This window comes from Sardina pilchardus, chromosome 2 (genome assembly GCF_963854185.1).
Source record: "Sardina pilchardus chromosome 2, fSarPil1.1, whole genome shotgun sequence".
In the NCBI taxonomy this organism is placed as follows: domain Eukaryota; kingdom Metazoa; phylum Chordata; class Actinopteri; order Clupeiformes; family Clupeidae; genus Sardina; species Sardina pilchardus.
The window spans coordinates 7,350,734-7,375,737 of record NC_084995.1 but is presented as its reverse complement, the minus strand read 5'-3'; the positions used below and the strand labels follow the sequence as shown (position 1 = coordinate 7,375,737).

At 42.7% G+C, this 25,004-nt stretch overlaps 1 protein-coding gene across 1 annotated transcript; it reads right to left on the bottom strand.

Annotated features, from left to right (window-relative positions):
• Positions 1-2,846: 2,846 nt before the first annotated feature.
• otomp (otolith matrix protein) lies at positions 2,847-17,298 on the bottom strand. Its single transcript, XM_062518866.1, has 10 exons — positions 17,220-17,298; positions 16,765-16,901; positions 16,111-16,213; positions 15,734-15,919; positions 14,831-15,005; positions 14,184-14,251; positions 12,310-12,494; positions 9,576-9,756; positions 8,872-8,941; positions 2,847-3,003 (listed from the first exon to the last, which is right to left on the bottom strand). The coding sequence occupies exons 1-10, from the start codon at positions 17,296-17,298 to the stop codon at positions 2,847-2,849; spliced, it is 1,341 nt and encodes a 446-aa protein (XP_062374850.1).
• Positions 17,299-25,004: the final 7,706 nt, after the last annotated feature.

The window sequence follows — 25,004 nt, the reverse complement described above, 5'->3', positions numbered from 1 at the left end:
GTGCGTGCCTGCGTGCGTGCGTGTGTGTGCGTGCGAGTTCGTGTGTGTGTGTGTGTGTGTGTGTGTGTGTGTGTCTGTGTGTATGCACAACGTGTACGCAGCCCAACCATTACTTCTTCCCCCAGCCTCCCTCCAGAGCCTGGTCAGAGAAGTAGCTTTTGATGGATGATATTCCTGCACAGTGCTGTCATGTGCCAATTGGCGTCCATGGGAGAAGGTAATGGGTCTGGACGAAGCTGTGATTCTGAACATTTTCATGCAACAGCACCTTTCATAAGCGCCTTTGTCAGCTTTAGTAGGAGGAATTACTGCCTTCAGGGTGGCTGCCCTTATTCGCTTCCCATCCTGCACTTGGGCATCAGTTATGCATTATGACAACAACTGTGTCATCACAACAGTCTGTCTTCAGGAGACCATCTTTGCTATCTACCTTGTGTACATAGCAGTTCCTTTGTCCTGTTGTAGTTTTTTTAGGTCTGTTTGTGTGTGTGGAACATTTTGAGTACGCTCACGCTAAACTACAGTACAAATGTCTTATGTGCTGTTGTCACATTCTCTGACCCAGTTAAGCACTCACTCTCTAACTGCCTTACTAAAGACGATGGTCCATAATGGCAAAACCTTTTCCCAGAGGCGTTTGGACAAACCCATTCATTCATCAACAGAAAGCCTATGACTATAATCATACGGGAGTCAGAAAAACAATCATTTCCGGGAATGTGTCAAAATGGTATGTGTCCACCATGATGACTCACAGAGAGGTCATATTCACAGACAGCTGAAGGATGTTTTTTCTTTCAAAATGTTTCATAGTATGTTATTATCACAAGAGTGAAAGACTTTCTGCTTTTGACATTTTCGATATAACAGACAATTATAACTGGTACCTGTTCAAAGGTTTCAGTCTATTTGAGGAGATTTTGTTTTTACGTAAGTCCTTCTCCAGTATTCTGGGAATGGAAATGGAAATGCATGTCTCTGATTTTATTGGTTGACGTCTTAACTAGTTGCTGAACGCTTCCGACAGTTAACAGGTGGCAGAAATCATATGCTTAAATGGGCCTGCTGGCTGGTAAAAAGGAAAATGCTCAGTGGGGATCAGAGTGCGGGTAAGAAGGAGTGTGTGTGTGTGTGTGTGTGTGTGTGTGTGTGTGTGTGTGTGTGTGTGTGTGTGTGTGTGTGTGTGTGTGTGTGTGTGTGTGTGTGTGTGTGTGTCTGTGTGTGTGTGTGTGTGTGTGTGTGTGTGTGTGTGTGTGTGTGTGTGTCTGTGTGTGTGTGTGTGTGTCTGTGATTATGTGCTTCATATCCAACTGTGAATGAAATGAGGTCACATAACTACATTTCACCAGTTAGGTCTTTCTGTATTCTCTTTTATGGCAGCATGCCATAGTACAGTTCCTTTTCCTTTGGCTTTGGGCGCACACACCATGCCATTAGAGTCTGAAGTTTTAACCCCATGAAGACCCACATTTCAGAGCAGCATATACGAGCATAAAATGTAAAGGTTCACACTGGGCATTCAAATGCATACCATTTAGCCATACCGTCAATGACAGTCGGACAGAAGACGGGCCTGTCTTTAATGGTCCCTCTCAAGCTACACTAAACCCCGCATTTCAAATCTTTTCCCAGGGGAAAAAACAGATCACAGTGTTATTCTTTTTATAGGTCAAAACAGTTATCTAGAAAAACAGACCAATTAAATGCACTCAACAAGGCTACCACCTTTGTACTGGGGCAAATATGCCTCAGCATAGTTAAGCAATTAGTCAAAGAGCCATTGTGTAGAAGTAGAAGTTTAACATTTCAGTTTGTATTACAGTTAAATGTCAGTTTATTTCAATATGATTACTTTTTATATTCCGTTTAACCACTGGTTGGTAATATATTACCACCAAGGACTGGAAATGAAATCAGCATTGGACTGCATGTCTGAAAAATAAAAAATAAATCAAAAATAAGAGTCTCACTTGTAATCAACAAGACTCCAATGTTTTACCATTTATTCATTCAGAGTTAGAGAGGAATGAACAGCAATTGAGAATAATGGTAAAAGGCATGATAGCTAATGCAGACCTTTGTTTCTTGCAATTTATTGCAATTTAATCTTCCACTTTCTTCTCATCTTTGCTATAATGTATTTACAAATCAAATGATTGCCTTGTCACTGCTCTGTCAATAACAGGAAAACATGTCATAGTATGAGTAAACGACGCATGGCGGGTAATAGTGCAGAGCTATTGTACATAGATCATGAAGCCATATGACACAAGTGAGAGTGGGGTTGCACGGCTGTGGGTCAGGCCTTGACATCTTGTCCAATTAATGAATAGAGTTTGACAGGAACTAGCTGCATGGATGTGTTATTATACACACTGAACAAAATGTAAACCATGTGAAGATGTATCCATAGTTATCTGATCACTCATAGATGTGTCAGTGTTCATGCACAAGCAGGGGCTCATAAAGGGCTGAATGGATGAGATGATAGATATACTATATATATATACAGTATGTATACACACACACGCGTATATACGTGTATACAGTATGTCTATGTGATTGACCCTGATGACATCAATAATACATTCAAAGCTGTAAAAACACAACAGTAAGGCACAGCATGCTTCATTCTCTCTTTCTCTCTCCCTCCCTCCCTCCCTCTCTCCAGATGGGCCTCATTTGTCTGACCACAATGCACTGTAGAATTGTCTATAATGTAATGTATTTCAATAGAAAAGAGGCACCTCAGTATCTACAACACCATCAATAACAGTGATCCCTCTCTGTCCCTCTCCCTCTCCCTCACCCCCCCACCCCACCCCACCCCCCTTAAGTGGACAGGGTCACAGTCTCTTGAGCCTCCCCAGCTCCGTGCACATGTGACGGCCTCCCTGCCCCACCCTGTGCCCCTCTGGCCTGGCCAGGCCACCCACGGACGCCGTGATGGGGAGCCACAACAAGAGCCCCTTTGACAGGCAGGCGGCGGCGCTCACATCACAGCTGTGGCCCACAGAGGGAGAGATGAAGCAGAGCCGCGTCCAGTCACGTCCAGCCGCACACACACACACACACCCCGCTTATCTGAGGCCCAGAGCACGGCCAGGGAAACCATCTGTGAAAGAGGGAGAGAGAGAGAGAGAAGCAGAGAGAGAGAGAGGTTCTCATGTTTGGCTGTTCACAGGCATGGATGGGGTAACCTGCCAAAGAAGTGATATAGAGGGGATGGAAGCGAATGAGAGAGAGAGAGAGAGAGAGAGTGAACAACAGCATACAACACAACCTTGGTGCAACCTAGTGATGCCACATGTCAGACACATTTACACTTATCGCCACCTCCAGTACATCATCTTATAATCCTGCCTTGCCCTGCGAGGCACAGAGAGAGAGAGAGAGAGAGAGGAGAGAGAGATAAAATAAGCCTAAGGCAGCACCAGTGTCTTGAGTGGCGCGGTTCTGTGTAGGAGGGAGTCTCTGCCTGAGGACACACACACACACACACTCAGGGGCTGGGGTCTGAGGGAGAGCCGGGACTGGGGGGGGTGCGTGGGTCTGAGAGTTCAAATGGCAGAGCTGAGAGGGTCTGCTGAGCAAAGTGCTTTGGTGAGTGATGTGCCAAGTAGAAGGACACCCACCCACCCCCACATGCGCGTTCACACACACACACACACACACACACACACACACACACACACACACACACACACACACACACACACACAAACACACACACACACACACAAACTCTCTCTCTCTCTCTCTCCTATCACACACACACACACACACTCTCTATCACACACACACAAGCATACCTTTTCTTGTATGCAGGCCGTGCAGAGACTTCCAGCTTAGCGCACCACTTTGGGCAGGACTGGGGGGAAAATTGAACAGTGACAGTTTGGGCTTTTGATGGATGGCTTGTCACTTGGCTACTCTTGCATCTCTCGCCATAGATGTCGTGACTCTTTTTGTAATTCACAGAGCGGCCGCTCCCTCAGCACCACACACACGCGTCTTCATCTGCACCACAACCACAATCACTGGGACACGGACTCCAGTCTATGGACAGATTGCCGTCAATCAACTCTTTAGAACACGTCTAAAAAATCTCATTATATTTGTTGAGGTTGTGTGGATCACAAAATCATCAACCTTAAAATGTAATGATTTTCTAATAGCCCACAACACACATCTAATCAATAAATCAATTCATCAGTCAGCCTGCCAGTCAGGGACTTTAATGAAATTATATTCACATCCAAGTTTTCGTATTAATGCAAAGTCTGCCTTTAACTTGTTGGAACATTTATATTACAATGGATGTTTTTGTTTCTTCAAAGAATCTGTTTTTTTTTTTTTTTTTACTCTTTTTGATGGAATGGTGAATGGCTGTTTGGGTCACAGGGTTTGTCCAGTCTTTTGTGGTGGTGTCTCATAATGGCTCAAGCCTGCACAAGCCTGCAGGTGAGTTGAGCGCGGCGCTGCCCCACCGGCTTGGCCAGTTCTGCCCTGCGTCGTGAGCTGTGTCAACCCCCTGCACACAGCTCTGCCTGGCTGACCACATCTCCACTGTGGACGCATTGTTCTCAGTAGCACGGACCGCTGGATGGGAGAGGCGAAACTTGATCGGACTGGGTGTCTGAGTGGACCAGGCAAGAGGGGAATGATAGTGCAGGCCCCCTGTTCCCCACCACCACCACCACCAATCCCCTTGGGACCTCACAACAAGCGGAGAAGGGGGAAAGATTATCCTTGGAGAACGGCTCTGACTGCAAGCCAATAGGCCAAAACTTTACCTGTGTAGGTGCCAAGTGTCTCACCTGCCCAGGACATGATGGTGGTGAAACACATCAGTGTGGAAATGTGTGTGTGTGTGTGTGTGTGTGTGTTTGGCAAAAAGTAGCTTAGTAGTATCGGGCAAGCTTAGACCCATTCATTGACCATTCTTGGCAATGAGAAGAGAAGACAATATGCGACTAAAGAAACCCATGAGACATTATGTCATGTGACCTTAATGAGAAACTGTAGGATGAGTGTGCTTTGCGTTGCCGTGAATGTCAGATACACAGATGCACACACTGTGCAGTTTACTCCTCTCACCTACTCTGTTTGGTGAGTACCATGTCAGTGTAACGCTGCATATTCAGAGTTAAACAGGACACAGATGAAAGATTTTGTCATCTTTTTTTTTACCTCCGATTTGGTCATTGTTATTATCATGCTGAAGAGCAATGGTCAGGCAGAGGTGGTTAGTTGCAGGCTCTGTCACAACAGCACAGCATGAACAGATGCAATTCAGTGGCTTTCCCGACTACAGCTTTATTAATGGAACTGACTGTTACTAAGTCAGCTGGATCAGGTTTTCAACACACACACACACACACACACACACACACACACATTGCATGCATCCACACACACACACAGGTATATACACAATGTAGATGCACTCTCTCTCTGACACACACACACGTACACACACACGTACACGTACACTGATGAATTCAGCTACAAGTGATGGAATGTTAACAAAGTGAAGACATGTGCAAAGGTGTGAAATGTACAGTGTGATCACTAGGAGAACATCTGTTACTGTAATTTCACTCCTCCTTACACACACTCACACACACACAAAGATGAAACTATACAAAGCAGATACGAAACTGAGAAAATAAAAGCCTTTGTGTTGCATTTGCTTTTGATCTCTCCCCTGTTCTTTGGTAGGCTAAAGAGACATGAAGAGAGATAAAAGTCTAACAAAATTTATAAACAGAAAAATGTCAGTTCTCATTAGTTGCCATGGAGGCAATTTATCTAAAGTTATTTAAGCACTGAATAGTGCAGCGTAACAGACTCCTATGCTGTAGGAACATGCTGTAATATTACATGTTAATGACCCCAAATAAGAAGGGCAAGTGGAAGCTAGGATGATGATAGCTTTAAATAATTAGGAATTACCCACATAGTGTAGGCTTCTTAGAACATACAGTAGGGGCAGAAGACTATGAATGTATATTAGCAACAAACTCTTTGTGTTAAGTTATGCAGTGTCATGCTTAGCGTGTTGATGCTGCCATTTTAATTAATGACAAATAAGCGGAGCATCAAACGGCTCATCAGGGACACTAATCATACTCCTGTGCTTCCGCAGCAGACATTTTCAAGGTCATCAGAACACATCTTTAATTCTCATCCTTAATGAACATGTAATCAGAATTACTGACGGTCATTATCTGTGTCAATACTCTGCAGTTAATCCACTCAGCATGCTCTGTGAACGACAGCAACGCCATTTATGGTCATTAGCATTGAGCATCAGTGTTTTCACAACCATCCTCATAAACACACACAAACTCACACACACACACACACACACACATGAACTCGCACGCACACACACACACGCACGCACGCACGCACGCACGCAGGCACGCACGCACGCACAAAAAAACCACACAGCACACACACTCAGACTAGCTATTTCTATCAAAACAAATCATCAAACAAACAAAGGCCTATTTGGAACATTGGAGAAACCAAACTAGCAAAAAGCAGAATGAATGATGAGTCTAAATTGGCAGAAGAATACTTCCTTTTTGCCAGAGATATGAAACAGAGACTACAGGCTCGGCCACCTTGCAGTGGAAATAGGTACACACAGAAAGACAGATGATAGAACAGTCACTGCCAGAGAGTGAAGGTTGAGACACAAGTTTGCTTTCTTATTCACTGTGAAAAATATATAATACGCCATTGGCAAAAATCAAGAAAAATGGCCATCCTCTCAGGAAAGGGACTGTCAGTTGCTTTGGCAGCTAAATTCAATTCACAGTATCGAAACCTTGATAAATGTGTTTACTATAGAAAAATAAACATTTTGAATACAAATGTATATTACTGTTCTGTACACTATAATTTTCTTTTGTTAGTTAGCTTACTGTTAAAATGTTTTGTACATTGTAATTTTATGTAATTCAAGTGTGTGAGTCACTAGGGGTGTATAGACACTTGTATTTTCTGCTCCACATGATCTCCATCCCTTGTATGGCTGCTTTGGCAATAACAATGTCTTATTTTCCTATCATAAAGCATTTTGAATTTGAGAGAGAGAGAGACAGAGAGAGAGAGAGAGAGAGAGAGCTATTGTGTCATGGTAAGTGAAAAAGAGACTATAAAAGAGATATTCCTTCATAATTCTTTTATTATTGATGAGCAAAGGTTGTGCTATGAATTCAAAGCAAGGATATTTACACAAAGGCATTGTTCAAGTCAGTCAATACAGTGTGATGTGAACAGCCCTGAAAACGTTCCAAGAGAGCACCCTTAAAGCACCTAGTTTGTTGCATTGACAACACCTCAAACACATCACATCCTGTCTACAGAGAACATCCTCCAGTGAGAAGAGCGGCTGAGGGTTGCACATCAAGTAGAAGGGATGAGGAGTTTGAACTGTCAACTTCAGCTGATAGGTCATGAGACACTACTAACTTACTCTGAAAGGAAATCAAACATCCAACACCAGACAGCAAGCCAAAACACTAAAAACATGGGTTTCAAACAAATACTACTCTTAGGGCGGGGGGGGAGAAAGAACCAATACTTTGATATAACATACCTTTATCTTTCAACAAAGAACTCAAGGCCACTTATAGGATTGAACAATTGAAGAGTTGCACAACTGAATGTAAATTAGGGGCTATTCTATGCTGTATCCATGCCGGTCCACTGAATTGCCTTTCCAGGAACACAGCTGGACGGCTTAGGACCGATGGCTAATCTTAAAGGTCTGGGATACGAATGTAAAATGTGTTTCAGTGTATTCAATGTATAACGCTTACGGATAAAAGACTTGGAACAATCTTGTTTCAATTTAACATGTTGCCATTTTTCATATAACAGAGGAGCTATACAAAAAATGGAACAACTATATTGAACAACCGTATTGGTTCCATAGATTTCTAATGACTTTTGACTGTCAGGATTTTTTTTTTTTTTATCAGTTTCCAGTATTCCAGTATTCCTTAAGAAATACGGTCATGTCACACACTGGCTCCTGTAAATGGAAAGGTGAGATATAAAAGCATCCATTCTCTCTTGGCTCGGTTGGGACACCACGACCATTGATGGGTATTGAGTTGCACAGATTAAAAAAAGTGCAGGTTGGCCAAATTGTGGACGGGGTGATACATTCTTAATCCCTTTTCGAGGTGTGTGTGTGTGTGTGTGTGTGTGTGTGTGTGTGTGTGTGTGTGTGTGTGTGCATGAGACTCCTGTCTGAGATATAGTGATCTCCTTTCCTAATGGTGAGAGCGGGGCATGGAAAGGGCTGCAGAGTGGGGCGTGAGGGGGCACACAGCTCGTGAGCAGCACAGCTAGTCTGTCACAGTAGGTCACAGAGAAAGAGGAGATGCCAAAGCCACAAACAGAAAAAAAAGACTAACGGGCTAGAAACAGGAGCAGTGCAGCCGGAGTGGGGGGGGGGGTGGCATTGGGCCCACACGTACGAAGAGACGGCAGCCCTTTAAGCAGACTGCTGGGGATTAGTGAAGATGGAGAGGAAGAAGGGAGGAGAGCAGTAGCAGCAGCAGGAGCAGGGTGGAGGGGCGAGGGTGGAGGAGAAGGGGTGAGGGTGTGGTGACGGTGGCGGGTGGAGGACGGAGAAGGGTTTGGAGAGTTCTGCGGTCAGTCAACACAGCCCTGTGAGTAGAGGACAGAAGAGGACAGAGCAGGACAAGAACACTTTAACTGTGACACTCCTAAACACACCATTTAAGTCAAAACATGCAGTATACACTTATCAGCTATGCTCACACCAGGTATGACCAGTCAAAGCGCTAAACATTAAACCTCTAAACGTCTACACCAACTGACGTCACAGCCGACTTCACACACCACACTTTCCTAGGACACTGGGACTTGCAGACAGCGTAATGCACTTTCACTACAGACGAAGAGCCGACACAGGCTGTGAGACTAAGGATCCCAGTTTAAACTAAATGAACAACACTGGGCTCACACGCTGTCGCCACGATAATGCTTCATTTGGCACTTATTAATTAAAGCAACACACAAACAAAACAATCGGACTAAGTCCCTACTAAAGTCCCTCTGTTGAATCAGGGGTAGATTCTCAAGAGGGTATGGTGAAATATCACACACACACACACACACACACACACACATTCATGGAGACACACAGAGGAGCTACAGTCTGTCAGGAACTAGAGGAGGACTGGCAAGGATTAGGACACGGCAAATCTTAAACAAAGAGGCGACCGAGCCTTTGTGTTCGCTGTTCCATGTCTGTGGAACCAGTTGCCACTTGACATAAAAGCATTTCCTCTATCCTTGCTTTGAAGTCTAGACTCCAAACCCTTTACCTCCCATTAGTTGTTACTGTATGGCTGTAAGTTAACTCCGTGCTTCTCCCTCCCTGTATATTACAATATGTTCTATACTGTTTAGAGCACTATGGTCAGTGAAAGCTGCTTAAATGTGCTTCATAAATAGAATGTACTTACTCACAAACTTATTCCCTCAGACTCTCTCACTCGCACACTCACACACACTCTGACTGCACTTACCTTCACACTCAAACGCCTGCAGCGCCATGGTGTAGCTGGGGCCCAGCCATGACGTGTAGCTGCCCACCACCCGCAGAAGCTTCTGGGTGGCGTCGCTGAACAGCACGTTCGCCGCTCCGTACGCCGCCGAGCTGAACAGAGAGAAACCCTGTGTGGCATTGCCAAAGGCATTCTGCAGAGAGGAGACAGAGCAGGAGAGAGTCAGACAGAGACATTGATATCTGGATTATTCTATTCTGTGTGGAATGTTATTGTATTCTGTTGATGCTCCTTTAATCTTTTGGCAGCATGCATACATGTTTGTCAGGCCAAATAGCTTATCTGAATTTGAGTTTGAGTAAAAGAGAGGGGGAGAGAGATAAGGCAAGTGAAAGAAACACTGTGGCTAAGAGAGGCAGAGACAAAGGGAAGTATAGAATAGACCTAGAGTGGGAACTGGTGTTCTCCATAATTACTCTGGACTTACGTAAGGCCACCCATACTCTTGAATTAACACAACAACTCTGTATAGCAGTGTTTAATGCAATCCTGTTACTGAGAGGGGGAGAGGAGGGGAGAGAGGGAAGGGAAGAGAGGGAAGGTGTGAGAGAAGCCAGGAAAGAAGAACAGAGAGAGAATGCAGAGAGAGGAGGGAGGATGAGTGAAGTAGAAGCTGAGTGGAGACCAGATGAGAGTGAGAGAGTGGGAGAGAGATGGAGTCAGAGTGAGAGAGGGATGAGAGATGGAGTGAGAGATAGAGGGAGAGAGAAAATAGAGAGAAAGAGGAAGAGAAATGAACACACTGCTGATGGTGAGGTGACAACAGGAGCATCTGAGAGACTGTTGGTAATGGGGGGTCTGTTTAACACATACACAAACACACACACACACACACATATATATATATCCACACATTCTACAAACTCACACAGAACAATAGATGTTGGCATACAAGCTCACAACTACTGTGTATTAGCTCTAACACACACACACACACACACACACACACACACACACACACACACACACACACACACACACACACACACATATTCACACACACACACACACACACACACACACACACACACACACACACACACACACACACACACACACACACATACATAAAGTTATTTTAAAAGACACACAGGCACATAAATATGCATGCAGCCTGACAAGACCAGAGTGCATCTATTCTCGTCTGCACCTAAATTCTCCTGACTTTTACCCAGCCACAAACACACACACACACACACACACACACACACTAACACTTCCACACACAGACACGCACATACACACACACATACACTTGCATGTCCTAACGAGGACCGGGTGGGCCAGTGAGTTGCAGACATCGCTGCAATTCCTCCTCACGTCTAGCTGTCTGAGGCAGGGGGCTGTTGACAAAGATCAGCTCTGTGCCAACTCCTCATAATGATAAAGCAACGCTGAAACGAATGCTAACGCAGAACAAAAATCAATGGACAGTGGCAGTCTGGGCCTAGAGATATTGAATGCATCAGTCTTTACAGCAGCAGAGGGGGGGAGTGGTGGAGGGGGGCAGAGGAGGACTGAGGATACCAAGTTTCAACAGTGGCGGCTGCTGGCTACATCTCTTGGTGCAGCGACGCCTCCATCACCAACTCCCCATAAGCGAATGCACCATTTCCTACTTGAAATACAGGTCTGAATCCGAGAGCAAAAAAAGGCTATTTGATTGAGATGAGATGGCAAGGCCTAAGTAGTTGAATGTCTAGGCCTACCTGCCAGGTCAGTGCAGGCAACACGAGTGGAGTGTTTATAAGACCGAACATGTCAAAAGGCAAGGTTAATCAATTAAGACATGCACACTTAGCAACACTGATACATATGGAACGTTTGTAGGCTTTGGGATTTCATTTACTTTTGGACTGTCTGATTATATTACTAAATGTTGGGACTGATAGGCACTGAAATCTGGGGGTTATTTGATGGTTCACTAGTTTCATGTTGTTGAAAGAGTGTCGGGATCTCCACCCGCTGTTTGTGAGACAAAGTGAACGTGCGCTGTGTAACGAAACCCTTATTGCATAGCACAAGTAGCCTAAATAGGATGGAACAAGCAACAAGTAGCGGTAGTTGCATGCCTGTGTGCGTAGTGGACTATCTCTCCTGCTCAAACAAAATGTATGTACGTGAAAATAGTTCTGCATTAATTATGATAAAGTGTTCATCAACTCTAGCAGGAGGAAGTGGTGGATTTAAAAGTAGCCTATTTGGTGCAGGTTGTTGTTATTGCGCTGTCGCACTGTTGTCATGCAGAATTGCCAAGTTTTGTTCCAGCATTGTTAATAAATCCAGTAGCACCTGCAGCACACACACATGGCTCCGTGATCCAGCACTGTTGTTGTTGTTCTGCCAAGGGTCTCCTAGAGTCAGGTGAGGTCAAGCGGAGGCTGGGTGACAGAGGTCCGGGCTGGGGCTATGTCGTTATAAAATTGCCGGATCTGCGTTACATGGCAAAATGTAACCGGGATTTTCAAAAGCTCCCACTTTCCCACGGATACAGCCGCCGCCAGCGTTGTGCCGCCAAACTGCCAGTGTTGTGTAAAGGCAAGGCTTAACCGATTAAAAACATCACTGGTCTTTGTGTGTGTGGTTCTCTCTCTCTCTCTGTGTGTGCGTGTGTGTGTGTGTGTGTGTGTGTGTGTGTTTATGTGATGTACACATCTAAGTCTCTATTACCCCAACCCCCACTGACCTGCGCTCGCTCCAGGAACTTGTAGACGCGGCACTTGTCCTCTGGGCGCACCACCACTGCGTTGGTGGGCACCACGGCCAGGTGGCACAGCTTGTGCTCAAACGGAGAGGCCTCGCCGCCATCTGGGCACAGCAGCTTCAAGTCCTCCAACTCCAGGTCTAAGGCCCAGGACTCCTGGTTTCTGCCTGCCATAGCAGAAGAGCAGAGCAGAGACATTAAATCCTGGATGGGGTTTATGTATGCCACACACACACACACACACACACACACACACACACACACACACACCTGGCTGCTGCTCCAGGTTCATTGCCTACAGCTGCTGGTTCCTGCCTATCTCCTCCAACACCTAGTTCATGCCGTTTAGGGAGGAGATAAGCGAGTGTTAGCCTATGATTGGGTCATGCATGCTTCACACGCACACACACGCATACACACACACATACAGAGAAAGAGAGAGAGAGAGAGAGAGAGAGAGAGAGAGAGATACTCCAGCTCCAGATCCATCGCAACAATTGCTTCCTGCCAGATCAGAGTGCAAAGAGGATGCATGAGCGGTGAGACATGATAAAAGAGGCGTGAGTCAGAGGGAGTGAGGGGGAGAGGGAGAGCGTTCCCATTTAGGGAGGAGAAGAAGGTATGTGGAGATGGATGCACGCGGAATGCTTAATGGTCTGATTTGTATTCATGGTGAGGGTGGAGAGAGGTGGGCTGGGCTGGGCTGGGGTGGAGATGGAGGATGGTGAGGACCGTGAGAGATTGCGCCAGCGGGCAAAAAAACAGCGTTTCCACTGTGATAGAGTCCTTTGTCTTTGCCTGAGCACTGAGAAGGGTTTCATTCATTCATTCTCCATTTGGGTTGGGGACAGTGGATGCTGAGACGGCTAGCAGAGGGGAAAATGGGATCTCTCTTTTTTGTCTTTTCTTTTCAGTGGAAAAATAGAGAAGTGCCTTTTGTCTGCAATAAGCTGCAAATCTGCCTGGTTCTTACTAGTCATTAGGATGCTATTTGCCAATTAAGATGTCACAGACACCCATCTGTTAGCCATCTGGGATTAAATATGTACCAAAGGCAGCTGAATGATAGGGAAATGACTTGCGGTTTGGCCGCAGTATTTCAGAGGAATGTTGACCATTGATCGAAAAGAAAGGGCCAGTCTTTGCCCTCTTCAAATAGCCACTATCAACAATAAACAGTTAAGCGCTTATTCTCTGATATCATGATAAAGCTAATTGTATAAGACCACCCTGATTGCTGGGGTGGATAAGTCTGTATGGCAGAGAGAGAACAGGGGAGGCACACATCAGTTCAGATAGACTGAGACATACTGCCCTCTGGTGTATGATTTGGAGTAGTACAACCTACAGAGAGGAACAACTGCAGAGTTTGCGAGAAGTGTTTGCAAAGGGGGTTGTTTCTTTCATGGTAGCCTACTGTATGTTTTGCGTTACTGGTAGTAGTGATAGTAAACACATGCAATAAGACAAGACAGTGAGAGGTTCTGTCAACTAGACTAGTTTATATTAGCAATACGGAGTTTTGGAAATGACATCAGCATGACAGAAAACTAAACTGGGTCTTTTTGGCAATATAGATGGCAAATAGTAATTGCTGGTTGGTTGATAGCCATCCATGACACTTATTTGTTTGTTTATGTGTTTACTTGTTCTACAACCTATTTATGTCCATCTGAAACAACACTTTTTCTCTCTCTGCAGTTTAGTTTACATGCCAGCTTCTGTGGTTTCTCCTCCAGACTGGGTGCCCAATCTGGACACTGGAATTGCCAGAGCATTTGTGTTGTCCACAACAAACAATACTTGTAACCATAGTGGCTGTGTGGGGTTGCTTTGAGAGATGGTGAATGACTTACCATACATGTTATCAAAGACTGTAGTGTGCTTGACAAAGGCCACGTCCCCAAGATTCTCTGCCACACATCTAGAGACCCCACACACAGACAGAAACAGACAGACACACACACACACACACACACACACACAAAGAGGTGAGATAAAGAACATTTCTCACAGAGCAGTAAACAACAGATGCAGCTGACAGAATAGCATTAAAAATAAAACGTTGTTTACAAATTTCAATGCCAGGCAGCCCAAAGCAGATTGAATTACTCTCATAACAATGTTTTCCTCTATTGTAAACAAACTCATTATACTTTCCGCAAGTTGGCATCTACAGTACAGAAAGGTGCTAAATTGACAAATCAAGTGGAAATGGCTTCTGTGAAACACCGCTGTGCTGTGAAATATAACATTCATCTTTGACAAATATAGTTGCCCATATGTGGTACGTCAGCTGTCCATGTAGACATTTACAGTCCTCTGAAGACATGAGTCTAGAGTCTCAGAGAGTAGTTGCAGTGTCGTGTATGGATCTGGCCCAGATCTGGCTGAGCTATGGGTGAGTTACGTGGGCCACAGCTGGACCACATCCAGCCAGAGCTGCTGCTTGAGCCTGGGGATGTTGTCTCCAGTGTCCCAGGCTGTTTTCCAGCCGGCCTACCTGAGTGCCCCAGCCTCCCCAAAGTGGCGCTCCCGAGGGTTGTTGGCACAGATGTGTCGGTCATTCTCATCTCCAATGCACGCCTCGCAAAGGTTCTTGGGATTGTTCCCCCTGGGATCGTGCTCTGGGTCCTTCACTCCCGGAACGCAGCTGTACCCGAAGAAATCCCCCACCGCTGACGAGACAGGATTTAAAGAATGAGAATGAGAATTCAGTTGAAGAGAGAGAAGGACTGATGGGGCAGTTTAGGGAGCACATCTGGACTGGATCCATGTAGACTGATGATTTGATGAACTTGTACAATTTGCACTCATACATCATCATACATTATTATGGCCATTGGAAATACTTTGGTGTTGTGCTTTTCTTTTCCCCGTCTCCTAAGTGTATTTAGTAGCTGCACCTGCAGTACAGTATATATCAAGGTCTGCAGGCTCCTTCAATGGAAATACTTTTGCATACAACATTCAATAGTCAACAGTCAAGGAATCTTGCTCCCTATTCACCGAAAAACAACAATGATCAAATTACAAACTGCAAAAAATCATATGGAGAGTTTAAACAAAGCATAATAGCACAATGTTTATGATGAGATTACGAACAAACAATCTGAAGAAATGTTTAATTCTCGGTTAGTGTTGGGTTTATGTGATGGGATCTGGATTTGAATAAGGTGATGTTCAATGAACTATAAGAAAGACTGAACTTGAAATGAAGCAGGTGGACTATCCAGAGCCAGGTTTCCCAGATTCGTTAAGAAGATCTTAAGTGCTAAGAACTTCTTAGGAGCGTTCTTAGAGCGCTCCTAAGAAGTTCTTAGCACTTAAGAACTTCTTAGGAGCGACCCAGAATGTTACCCAGTCCCCCACATCTTTCTGCCCTTACATGGCCAGCGTCTCTCACCGTGGGGGAGGTTGCACTGCTCGTCCACGCTGATCTGCGATGTGTTGACCAGGAAGCCGATGGGCACGGTCCAGCCCACCGTGGTGCGGATGCCAGGGTGGCAGGAGCTGCGCTCGTGCATCTCCAGCAGAGACAGGTCACTGGAGGAACGTCGCGCCAGGGCAACCACGTAGTAGTTGATGCCATCTGGGACGGGGGGATGTTAAGGCGTGGCAAGAATGCAGTAGGACACCGTGACAAAACCACTTGGCCACTTTAATGTTGCCAGAGTTTAAATGGCTTCCTTTTAGACTGATTGTAATGCAGGTCCACAGTTAATAAATGCCTTCATGCAAGTCTGGTGTTGGCTCACTGAAATCAAACTGATGTGAACTCACCCTCGCCATTGAAGGACTCGCCTGCAGCCACTTCAAGTCCGTAGCAGAATCCAGCGGTGTAGATCTCGTCAGGGTACATGGAAGCAGCGTCTGCTGAGCCATTCTGACCACAACACACAGTTAAGACATGCTACCCTTGCACCACATAACATATCAGCCAGGACTTTGGAGCAGTAACTTCAGGGCAAAAAGTCCCCTGAAAGTTAAATGCCCTTTAATTTTAAAGAGGAGGGGGCAAGCCATGTCTCCGTTAAGCATACTGTAAAACAGTAAATACATTTCTCCTAATGAATGACTGCACAGAATGAGGAGAGTGCATTTTTTTTCTATTGAATGCTGATGTTACTAAACTCAAGTTATTATTAGTATTATTGATCCATTCACTGAGTGAGTGGTTGATTTATTTAACTAATAAATTGGACTGAGCGGTTTTTCTATGTCTTTGCATATCAATTCCCAAAAAAGCAAGAGGAAAATAGAAATTAGAACCAAATCTGGCAGTTTCCTCAACTCAATGTCTACAGTCCATAAAGACTCCTGAAAGTGTGCACAGTGTACTGTAGGTCCAGCAGATTATTACTCCTTGTTGAGGTCCATACCAGATTCCTGATAACCGACGCCGCTCCATGATTCCAGTTGTTTAATTCCACTGACCTTGATTTTGAGCATGCAGTCGGTAGGGCTCAGGCCCCGCGTGCACTGTAGTTTTCCACGGAGGCTCCTGGCTGCAGCGTTCCCTGCCAGATCCAGACATTTCTGCTCCTCTGCATCAGTCACTGTACACCATGTGACTGAGATAGACACAGAGACAGATGACAAAAAACATCAGCCATGAATTTGCCAAGCAAATCATTGATTAATATTAAACTCCATCCCACCACCGAGTTTATACACAAACCAGAATATGTCCAGCACACAGGAATACTTCAACACAATATGATTTTATTTACATGTTGCTATTGTATACTGTCCCAATAGTTCTTTGCCATTAATATGACTGCTGAAGTGTTGAAATGAATGACTCTGACACACAATACCCATCAATACAATCCATTAGCTGCCATTAGGCCTAGTTGATGAAAACCTTTAAATAATTAAGAGAGTCTTACTGATGTTATTCTGGCTGGAGGCGCTGACTAGTCCAAGCAGGAGAAATACAACAGCAAAATGCCTGGCAGAGGGCTCCATGTTGTCCATGGGGAAGGTACCCTTCCAAATGCTCACAAGCTCAAAGGAGGTGAGTGGTGCAGACGAATTAGAAAAAAAGTCACCAGCTCATGTTGCCCCCTTCTTATAACTACCCAACACAGAGGGGGGTTGTCTGATGAAACCAAAACTTTCCATTCACTTATTTTTTCTTACTCCTACCTCTTGCTTTTTTTCTTTCTCAGCTCCCAACACGAGTGGATCATTTTCACTTCATCAGATCACGACGGCCGTCTAGCGTTTCCTTCAATTATCCCCTGAGATGGGATGGCATGCGACGTCTACACACTCGGCCTAACCTGGCACCGAGCAGGTCAGATCATTTCAGAGCTTTATAATTAAGTCTGAAACAATAGCTCACTGTGGATGCTCACTAATGCGGCAGGAGATGAAATCTAGCACAGGTTGGGAACAGCCCCGGCTCTGACTCCAGCTACGGGCCAGGGTCTGCAACAGCAAACCATTGTTCTGTCACACGGTTGAGGAAAACCTCAAAGATAAAACAAATACGCTACTTAATGTTCTGCATCTCCTCATATGTTGTTTCCAAGGGCTGTGTACAACACGAGATACACTATTAGGAATGCACTGAGATGTGTATGTGTTAGACTAATCGGATTAAATTCTAAAACGAAGAGGATATCAGAATGTATGGCTCTTTCATGATTACAGGATAATGTTATTCAATGCTAAGTAAGTGTAAGTGTTCTCTGCACTGAATGTGTCAAAAAAAAGATCAAATGAAGCAGTGTGAATCCAGCTGCTTAACACAGTGTGATAAGATAGGATCATAAAAATGACTTTCAATATATTGCACAATGAGAGGGAGAACTGCGAACTGCATGCTGTTGGTGTAGGAACAGCTGGCCATTAAGTGCCTGGACATCACTGTAAGTGTTGTGCTGTGGGTTGAGGTTCCTATGCACTCGCGGGTGCACCTGAGGCTGTCAGGAGGCTTATCTCTTTGCCCTTCTCCTGCGTGGCCTGACTTCACTCCTCCCCTCTTGCCACATACAGAAAATGACACGCTCATTAATCAACATGCTATTTTAAAACAGAAAACTTCAGGACACAGCCTCCTTGGTCGTCATCTCCATCAAGGGCACTTTAACTTTCTGAAATTATTTCTGCCAAAGATTCGCATGGGAGATGAACTGTATGGTTTCCTGGGTATCTAACAGGGCAAATATTTTTTTAAAAAATACCAAAAATAAAAATGCAACCTGTGTTTTAGTAGGCCTACACAATAAAATCAGTGTTAAAGAGGAAAAGGAAATAAGACTCCTGATTAATTTTGGTGGTTTCAGATCATGATGTATCCAGTAAAGGAATACATGCACAACTAGGGAATGTATTTCGTTCAAAAGGCTCAAAATCAAACCTTCTTGAATCTCATTATTTTGATCTATATTGACGGGTTTACGTTGTGTTGATGATATGGCAACATGAAAAAAAAAAAAAATAGAATTTAGATTTTTTTAAAAATTGCTGGAATGTCATATAAAACTAGAAATGCAATTCCAAGGAATTACCAGTGCATGAAAATGCAAAAATAGATAGATAATGTAGATATGGTTACTAAGGTGTAGCTAGGGTAAACATGGTGGTTGCATAGTTTACAGAGAGTTGATAGTGTGAAGGTAGACAGTTTAAAGATGAAACGTTCCAGTTCTAACTTAACTAATGATTTCTATTCATGTTAAAATGTTGATTAGCTAACTTAACTAATGATTTCTAGCAGTTACGCTAAAAATGCTTATTATGCTAGCAATGCTAACCAGGTTGATTAGCTAACTTAACCGATGATTTCTAGCAGTAATGCTAACTATGCTAACAATGCTAAATTTGCTAACAATGCTAACCAGGTTGATTAGCTAACTTAGTTGATGATTTTTTGCAGTTATGCTAACAATGCTAACTATGCTAACAATGCTAACCATGCTAACTAGCTTACTTGCTAATGAGGACTTTTATTTTGAAACATTTGTTGCTAGGGTATCCATGGTGGCCACTATCAGGAAACAAGAAGTTACTGCAGTATAATCATGTTGGTTGCTATGGAAACGGTCATAAACACTTAATTTTAATGGTTGCTATGTTGGTTGCTAGGTACATGGAGGTTTCATGTAGTTGACTGGAGGCATAGTGGATGATAACTGACAGTTGGAATGGTTGAACAGTTCAATAGTTGAGAAGTTTCAGTGGTTAAATGATTTAATAGTGTATTATTGCAGTGAGGACCTTTATTTTGAAACAGTTGTGGACAAAGGAAGTAGTGAAACAGGATCTGTAGTCTTAATGAGATTGTATGCTTAAAGCCTGAGACAGAAGGTGCCTCTCATATATAGCGTTTACGCGTCCTCTCTCGCTCCTCACTGATCTACATAAAGAATGATGGAGCGGCAACAATGGGATAGTCTAGCCCTTCTATCTTTCTTTATGTAGATCATTGACGATCGAGGAGCGAGGGAGGACATATAAACGCTGCTTGAGAGGGACCCACAGTAAATACTTTAAAAGTTGTATATAGTCTAATTAATGTTGATAGACAGAATGTTTAATGGATGTTGATAGGCAGATTGTTTAATAGATATTGATTGACAGTTTAATGGGTGGATGAGTGAATGGTCTGAAGAAGATGAATGGATAGAAGGTTGGATGGAATGTGCCTTATATTCTTGTTAAGAGAGACACTGATACAGCTCTCTGAGAGTAGTTGACACAGGTGTAATCAATTTAACTGGCTAGTCTTAAGAGAGCCAGAGTGTACTCTTAAGGCCTGAGACAGAGTAAATAATTTAAAAGTTGAATGTAGATAGTCTAATTAATGTTGATAGACAGAGAGTTTAATGGATGTTGATAGACAGATTGTTTAATAGATGTTGATAGACAGTTTAATGGGTGGATGAGTGAATGGTCTGAAGAAGATGAATGGATAGAATGTTGGATGGAATGTGCCTTATATTCTTGTAGAATGGAGAGACACAGCTCTCTACTGAGAGTAGTGGATACAGATACAGGTGTAATCAATTTAACTGGCTAGTCTTTAGAGAGCCAGCCTGAGACAGAGTAGATTGTTTAAAAGTTGAATGTAGAGCGTTTAATTGATGTTGATAGGCAGACTGTTTAGAATGGGTGGATGAGTGAATGGTTTGAAGAAGATGAATGGATATAAAGTTGGATGGAATTAGGAGGACTTATTTTGATACTGTTGTGCGCAGAGGATACAGGAGAACAGAATATGTAGTCTTCAGAGAGATTGTATGCACTTGTATGAGATTGTATGCTCTAGCCTGAGAGAAACTGACAGTTGGTGCCCAGGTGGCTGACCAGCTGGAGTAAGATTCTAATTGCTGCCGTGATGTCATAATGAGCAATGTTAAGTCTATGGGGGAAATTGTAATAGTTTTTAACTAATAGTTTAAAAAGTATAAAAGTTACAAAGTTGAAAAATACAAAGCCCACATCGCGTAAGTAAGACCTACGTGACAAAATTTGAATGGTGTTTCTACGTTAAGCGGTTGAAGCTGAATTGGCTGCGTTAGAAGAAGAACTAGAAATGCAATTCCAAGGAATTACCAGTGCATGAAATGCAAAAATAGATAGATAATGTAGATATGGTTACTAAGGTGTAGCTAGGGTAAACATGGTGGTTGCATAGTTTACAGAGAGTTGATAGTGTGAAGGTAGACAGTTTAAAGCTGAAACATTCCCAGCTCTAACTTAACTAATGATTACTATTCATGTTAAAATGTTAACTATGGTAACAATGATAACCAGGTTGATTGGTTAACTTAGCTACTGATTTCATGCAGTAATGGTAAACATTTTAACTATGCTAACTATGCTCACAGTGCTAACCAGGTTGATTAGCTAACTTAGCTAATGATTTCTAGCAGTTATGCTAAAAATGCTAACTATGCTAGCAATGCTAACTATGGTAGCAATGCTAACTTAAACTAACAATGCTAACCAGGTTGATTAGCTAACTTAACTGATGATTTCTAGAAATAATGCTAACAATGCTAACTATGCTAAAATTGCTAACAATGCTAACCAGGTTGATTAGCTATCTTAGTTGATGTTTTTTTTGCAGTTATGCTAAAAATGCTAACTATGCTAACCATGCTAACTAGGTAACTTGCTAGTGAGGACTTTTATTTTGAAACATTTGTTGCTAGGGTATCCATGGTGGCCACTATCAGGAAACAAGAAGTTACTGCAGTATAATCATGTTGGTTGCTATGGAAACGGTCATAAACGCTTAATTTTAATGGTTGCTATGTTGGTTGCTAGGTACATGGAGTTTTCGTGTAGTTGACTGGAAGCATAGTTGATAACTGACAGTTGGAATGGTTGAACAGTTAAATAGTTGAGTAGTTACAATGGTTAAATGATTTAATAGTGTATTATTGCAGTGAGGACCTTTATTTTGAAACAGTTGTTGACAGAGGAAGTAGTGAAACAGGATCTGTAGTCTTAATGAGATTGTATGCTTAAAGCCTGAGACAGAAGGTGCCTCTCATATAGCGTTTACGCGTCCTCTCTCGCTCCTCGATCCTCACTGATCTACATAAAGAATGATGGAGCGGCAACAATGGGATAGTCTAGCCCTTCTTCTATCTTTCTTTATGTAGATCATTGAGGATCGAGGAGCGAGGGAGGACATATAAACGCTGCTTGAGAGGCACCCACAGTAAATACTTTAGAAGTTGTATGTAGATAGTCTAATTAATGTTGATAGACAGAATGTTTCATGGATGTTGATAGGCAGATTGTTTAATAGATATTGATTGACAGTTTAATGGGTGGATGAGTGAATGGTCTGAAGAAGATGAATGGATAGAAGGTTGGATGGAATGTGCCTTATATTCTTGTTAAGAGAGACACTGATACAGCTCTCTGAGAGTAGTTGATACAGGTGTAATCAATTTAACTGGCTAGTCTTAAGAGAACCAGAGTGTGCTTAAAGCCTGAGACAGAGTAAATCATTTAAAAGTTGAATGTAGATAGTCTAATTAATGTTGATAGACAGAGAGTTTAATGGATGTTGATAGGCAGATTGTTTAATAGATGTTGATAGACAGTTTAATGGGTGGATGAGTGAATGGTCTGAAGAAGATGAATGGATAGAAAGTTGGATTGAATGTGCCTTATATTCTTGTAGAGTGGAGAGACACAGCTCTCTACTGAGAGTAGTGGATACAGATACAGGTGTAATCAATTTAACTGGCTAGTCTTAAGAGAGCCAGAGTGTAAGCCTGAGACAGAGTAGATTGTTTAAAAGTTGAATGTAGATCGTCTAATTGATGTTGATAGGCAGACTGTTTAGAATGGGTGGATGAGTGAATGGTTTGAAGAAGATGAATGGATAGAAAGTTGGATGGAATTAGGAAGACTTATGTTGATACAGTTGATACAGGGGAACAGAAAATGTAGTCTCAAGAGCCTGAGAGAAAGAGAGAGCTGCTGCACCTGGACTGGCCACCTGGCGTAAGATTCTAATTGCTGCCGTGATGTCATAATGAGCAATGTTAAGTCTATGGGGGAAATTGTAATAGTTTTTAACTAATAGTTTAAAAAGTATAAAAGTTACAAAGTTGAAAAATACTTTGCCCACATCGCGTAAGTAAGACCTACGGGACAAAAGTTGAATGGAGTTTCTACGTTAAGCGGTTGAAGCTGAATTGCGTGCGTTAGAAGAAGAATAATAAGAAGATGAAGTTTAAGAATAGGAAGAACAGTACAGTGCATTTTCATGCACTGTAATAATAAGAACTAGAGATGTAATTCCAAGGAAATTACGAGTGCATGAAAATGCAAAAATGGTGAGGACTTTTATTTTGAAACAGTTGTGGGTAGAGGAAACAGTTGAACAGGATATGTACTCTTTAAGAGAGCCAGAAAGCCTGAGACAGAGAGTTGCTGCCAGGTGGCTTTGAACACCTGGCTTAAGATTCTAATTGCTTAACGACTTCATTGTGATGTCATAATCCAATGTTAAGTCTATGGGAGAAAAAATGTTTTTAAAAATTCATATAAAATAAACGATAAAGTTTTCAAAGATGAAATTTACATACTGTAGCTGAAGTCACCTAAGTAAGACCTACGCAGCGCAGTTTGAATGAAGTCTCTACGTCGAACGGTTGAAGCTGAATTGAACGCACAAAAAGTGTGGAAGAAGAATAATATCGATAACTAGAGATGTAATTCCAAGGAAATTACGAGTGCATGAAAAAGCAAAAATGGTGAGGACTTTTATTTTGAAACAGTTGTGGGTAGAGGAAACAGTTGAACAGGATATGTACTCTTAAGAGAGCCAGAAAGCCTGAGACAGAGAGTTGCTGCCAGGTGGCTTTGAACACCTGGCTTAAGATTCTAATTGCTTAACGACTTCATTGTGATGTCATAATCCAATGTTAAGTCTATGGGAGAAAAAATGTTTTTAAAAATTCATATAAAATAAACGATAAAGTTTTCAAAGATGAAATTTACATAGCTGAAGTCACCTAAGTAAGACCTACGCAGCGCAGTTTGAATGAAGTCTCTACGTCGAACGGTTGAAGCTGAATTGAACGCACAAAAAGCGTTAGAAGAATATCGCCGAAAACTAGAAATGCAATTCCAAGGAATTACCAGTGCATGAAAATGCAAAAATAGATAGATAATGTAGATATGGTTACTAAGGTGTAGCTAGGGTAAACATGGTGGTTGCATAGTTTACAGAGAGTTGATAGTGTGAAGGTAGACAGTTTAAAGATGAAACATTCCAGTTCTAACTTAACTAATGATTTCTATTCATGTTAAAATGTTGATTAGCTAACTTAGCTAATGATTTCTAGCAGTTACGCTAAAAATGCTTATTATGCTAGCAATGCTAACTTTACTAACAATGCTAACCAGGTTGATTAGCTAACTTAACCGATGATTTCTAGCAGTTATGCTAAAAATGCTAACTATGCTAACTATGCTAACTAGCTAACTTGCTAGTGAGGACTTTTATTTTGAAACATTTGTTGCTAGGGTATCCATGGTGGCCACTATCAGGAAACAAGAATTTACTACAGTATAATCATGTTGGTTGCTATGGAAACGGTCATAAACACTTAATTTTAATGGTTGCTATGTTGGTTGCTAGGTACATGGAGGTTTCATGTAGTTGACTGGAGGCATAGTGGATGATAACTGACAGTTGGAATGGTTGAGCAGTTCAATAGTTGAGTAGTTTCAATGGTTAAATGATTTAATAGTGTATTATTGCAGTGAGGACCTTTATTTTGAAACAGTTGTGGACAGAGGAAGTAATGAAACAGGATCTGTAGTCTTAATGAGATTGTATGCTTAAAGCCTGAGACAGAAGGTGCCTCTCATAGCGTTTACGCGTCCTCTCTCGCTCCTCACTGATCTACATAAAGAATGATGGAGCGGCAACAATGGGATAGTCTAGCCCTTCTTCTATCTTTCTTTATGTAGATCATTGAGGATCGAGGAGCGAGGGAGGACATATAAACGCTGCTTGAGAGGGACCCACAGTAAATACTTTAAAAGTTGTATGTAGATAGTCTAATTAATGTTGATAGATAGAATGTTTAATGGATGTTGATAGGCAGATTGTTTTATATGTATTGACAGTTTAATGGGTGGATGAGTGAATGGTCTGAAGAAGATGAATGGATAGAAGGTTGGAT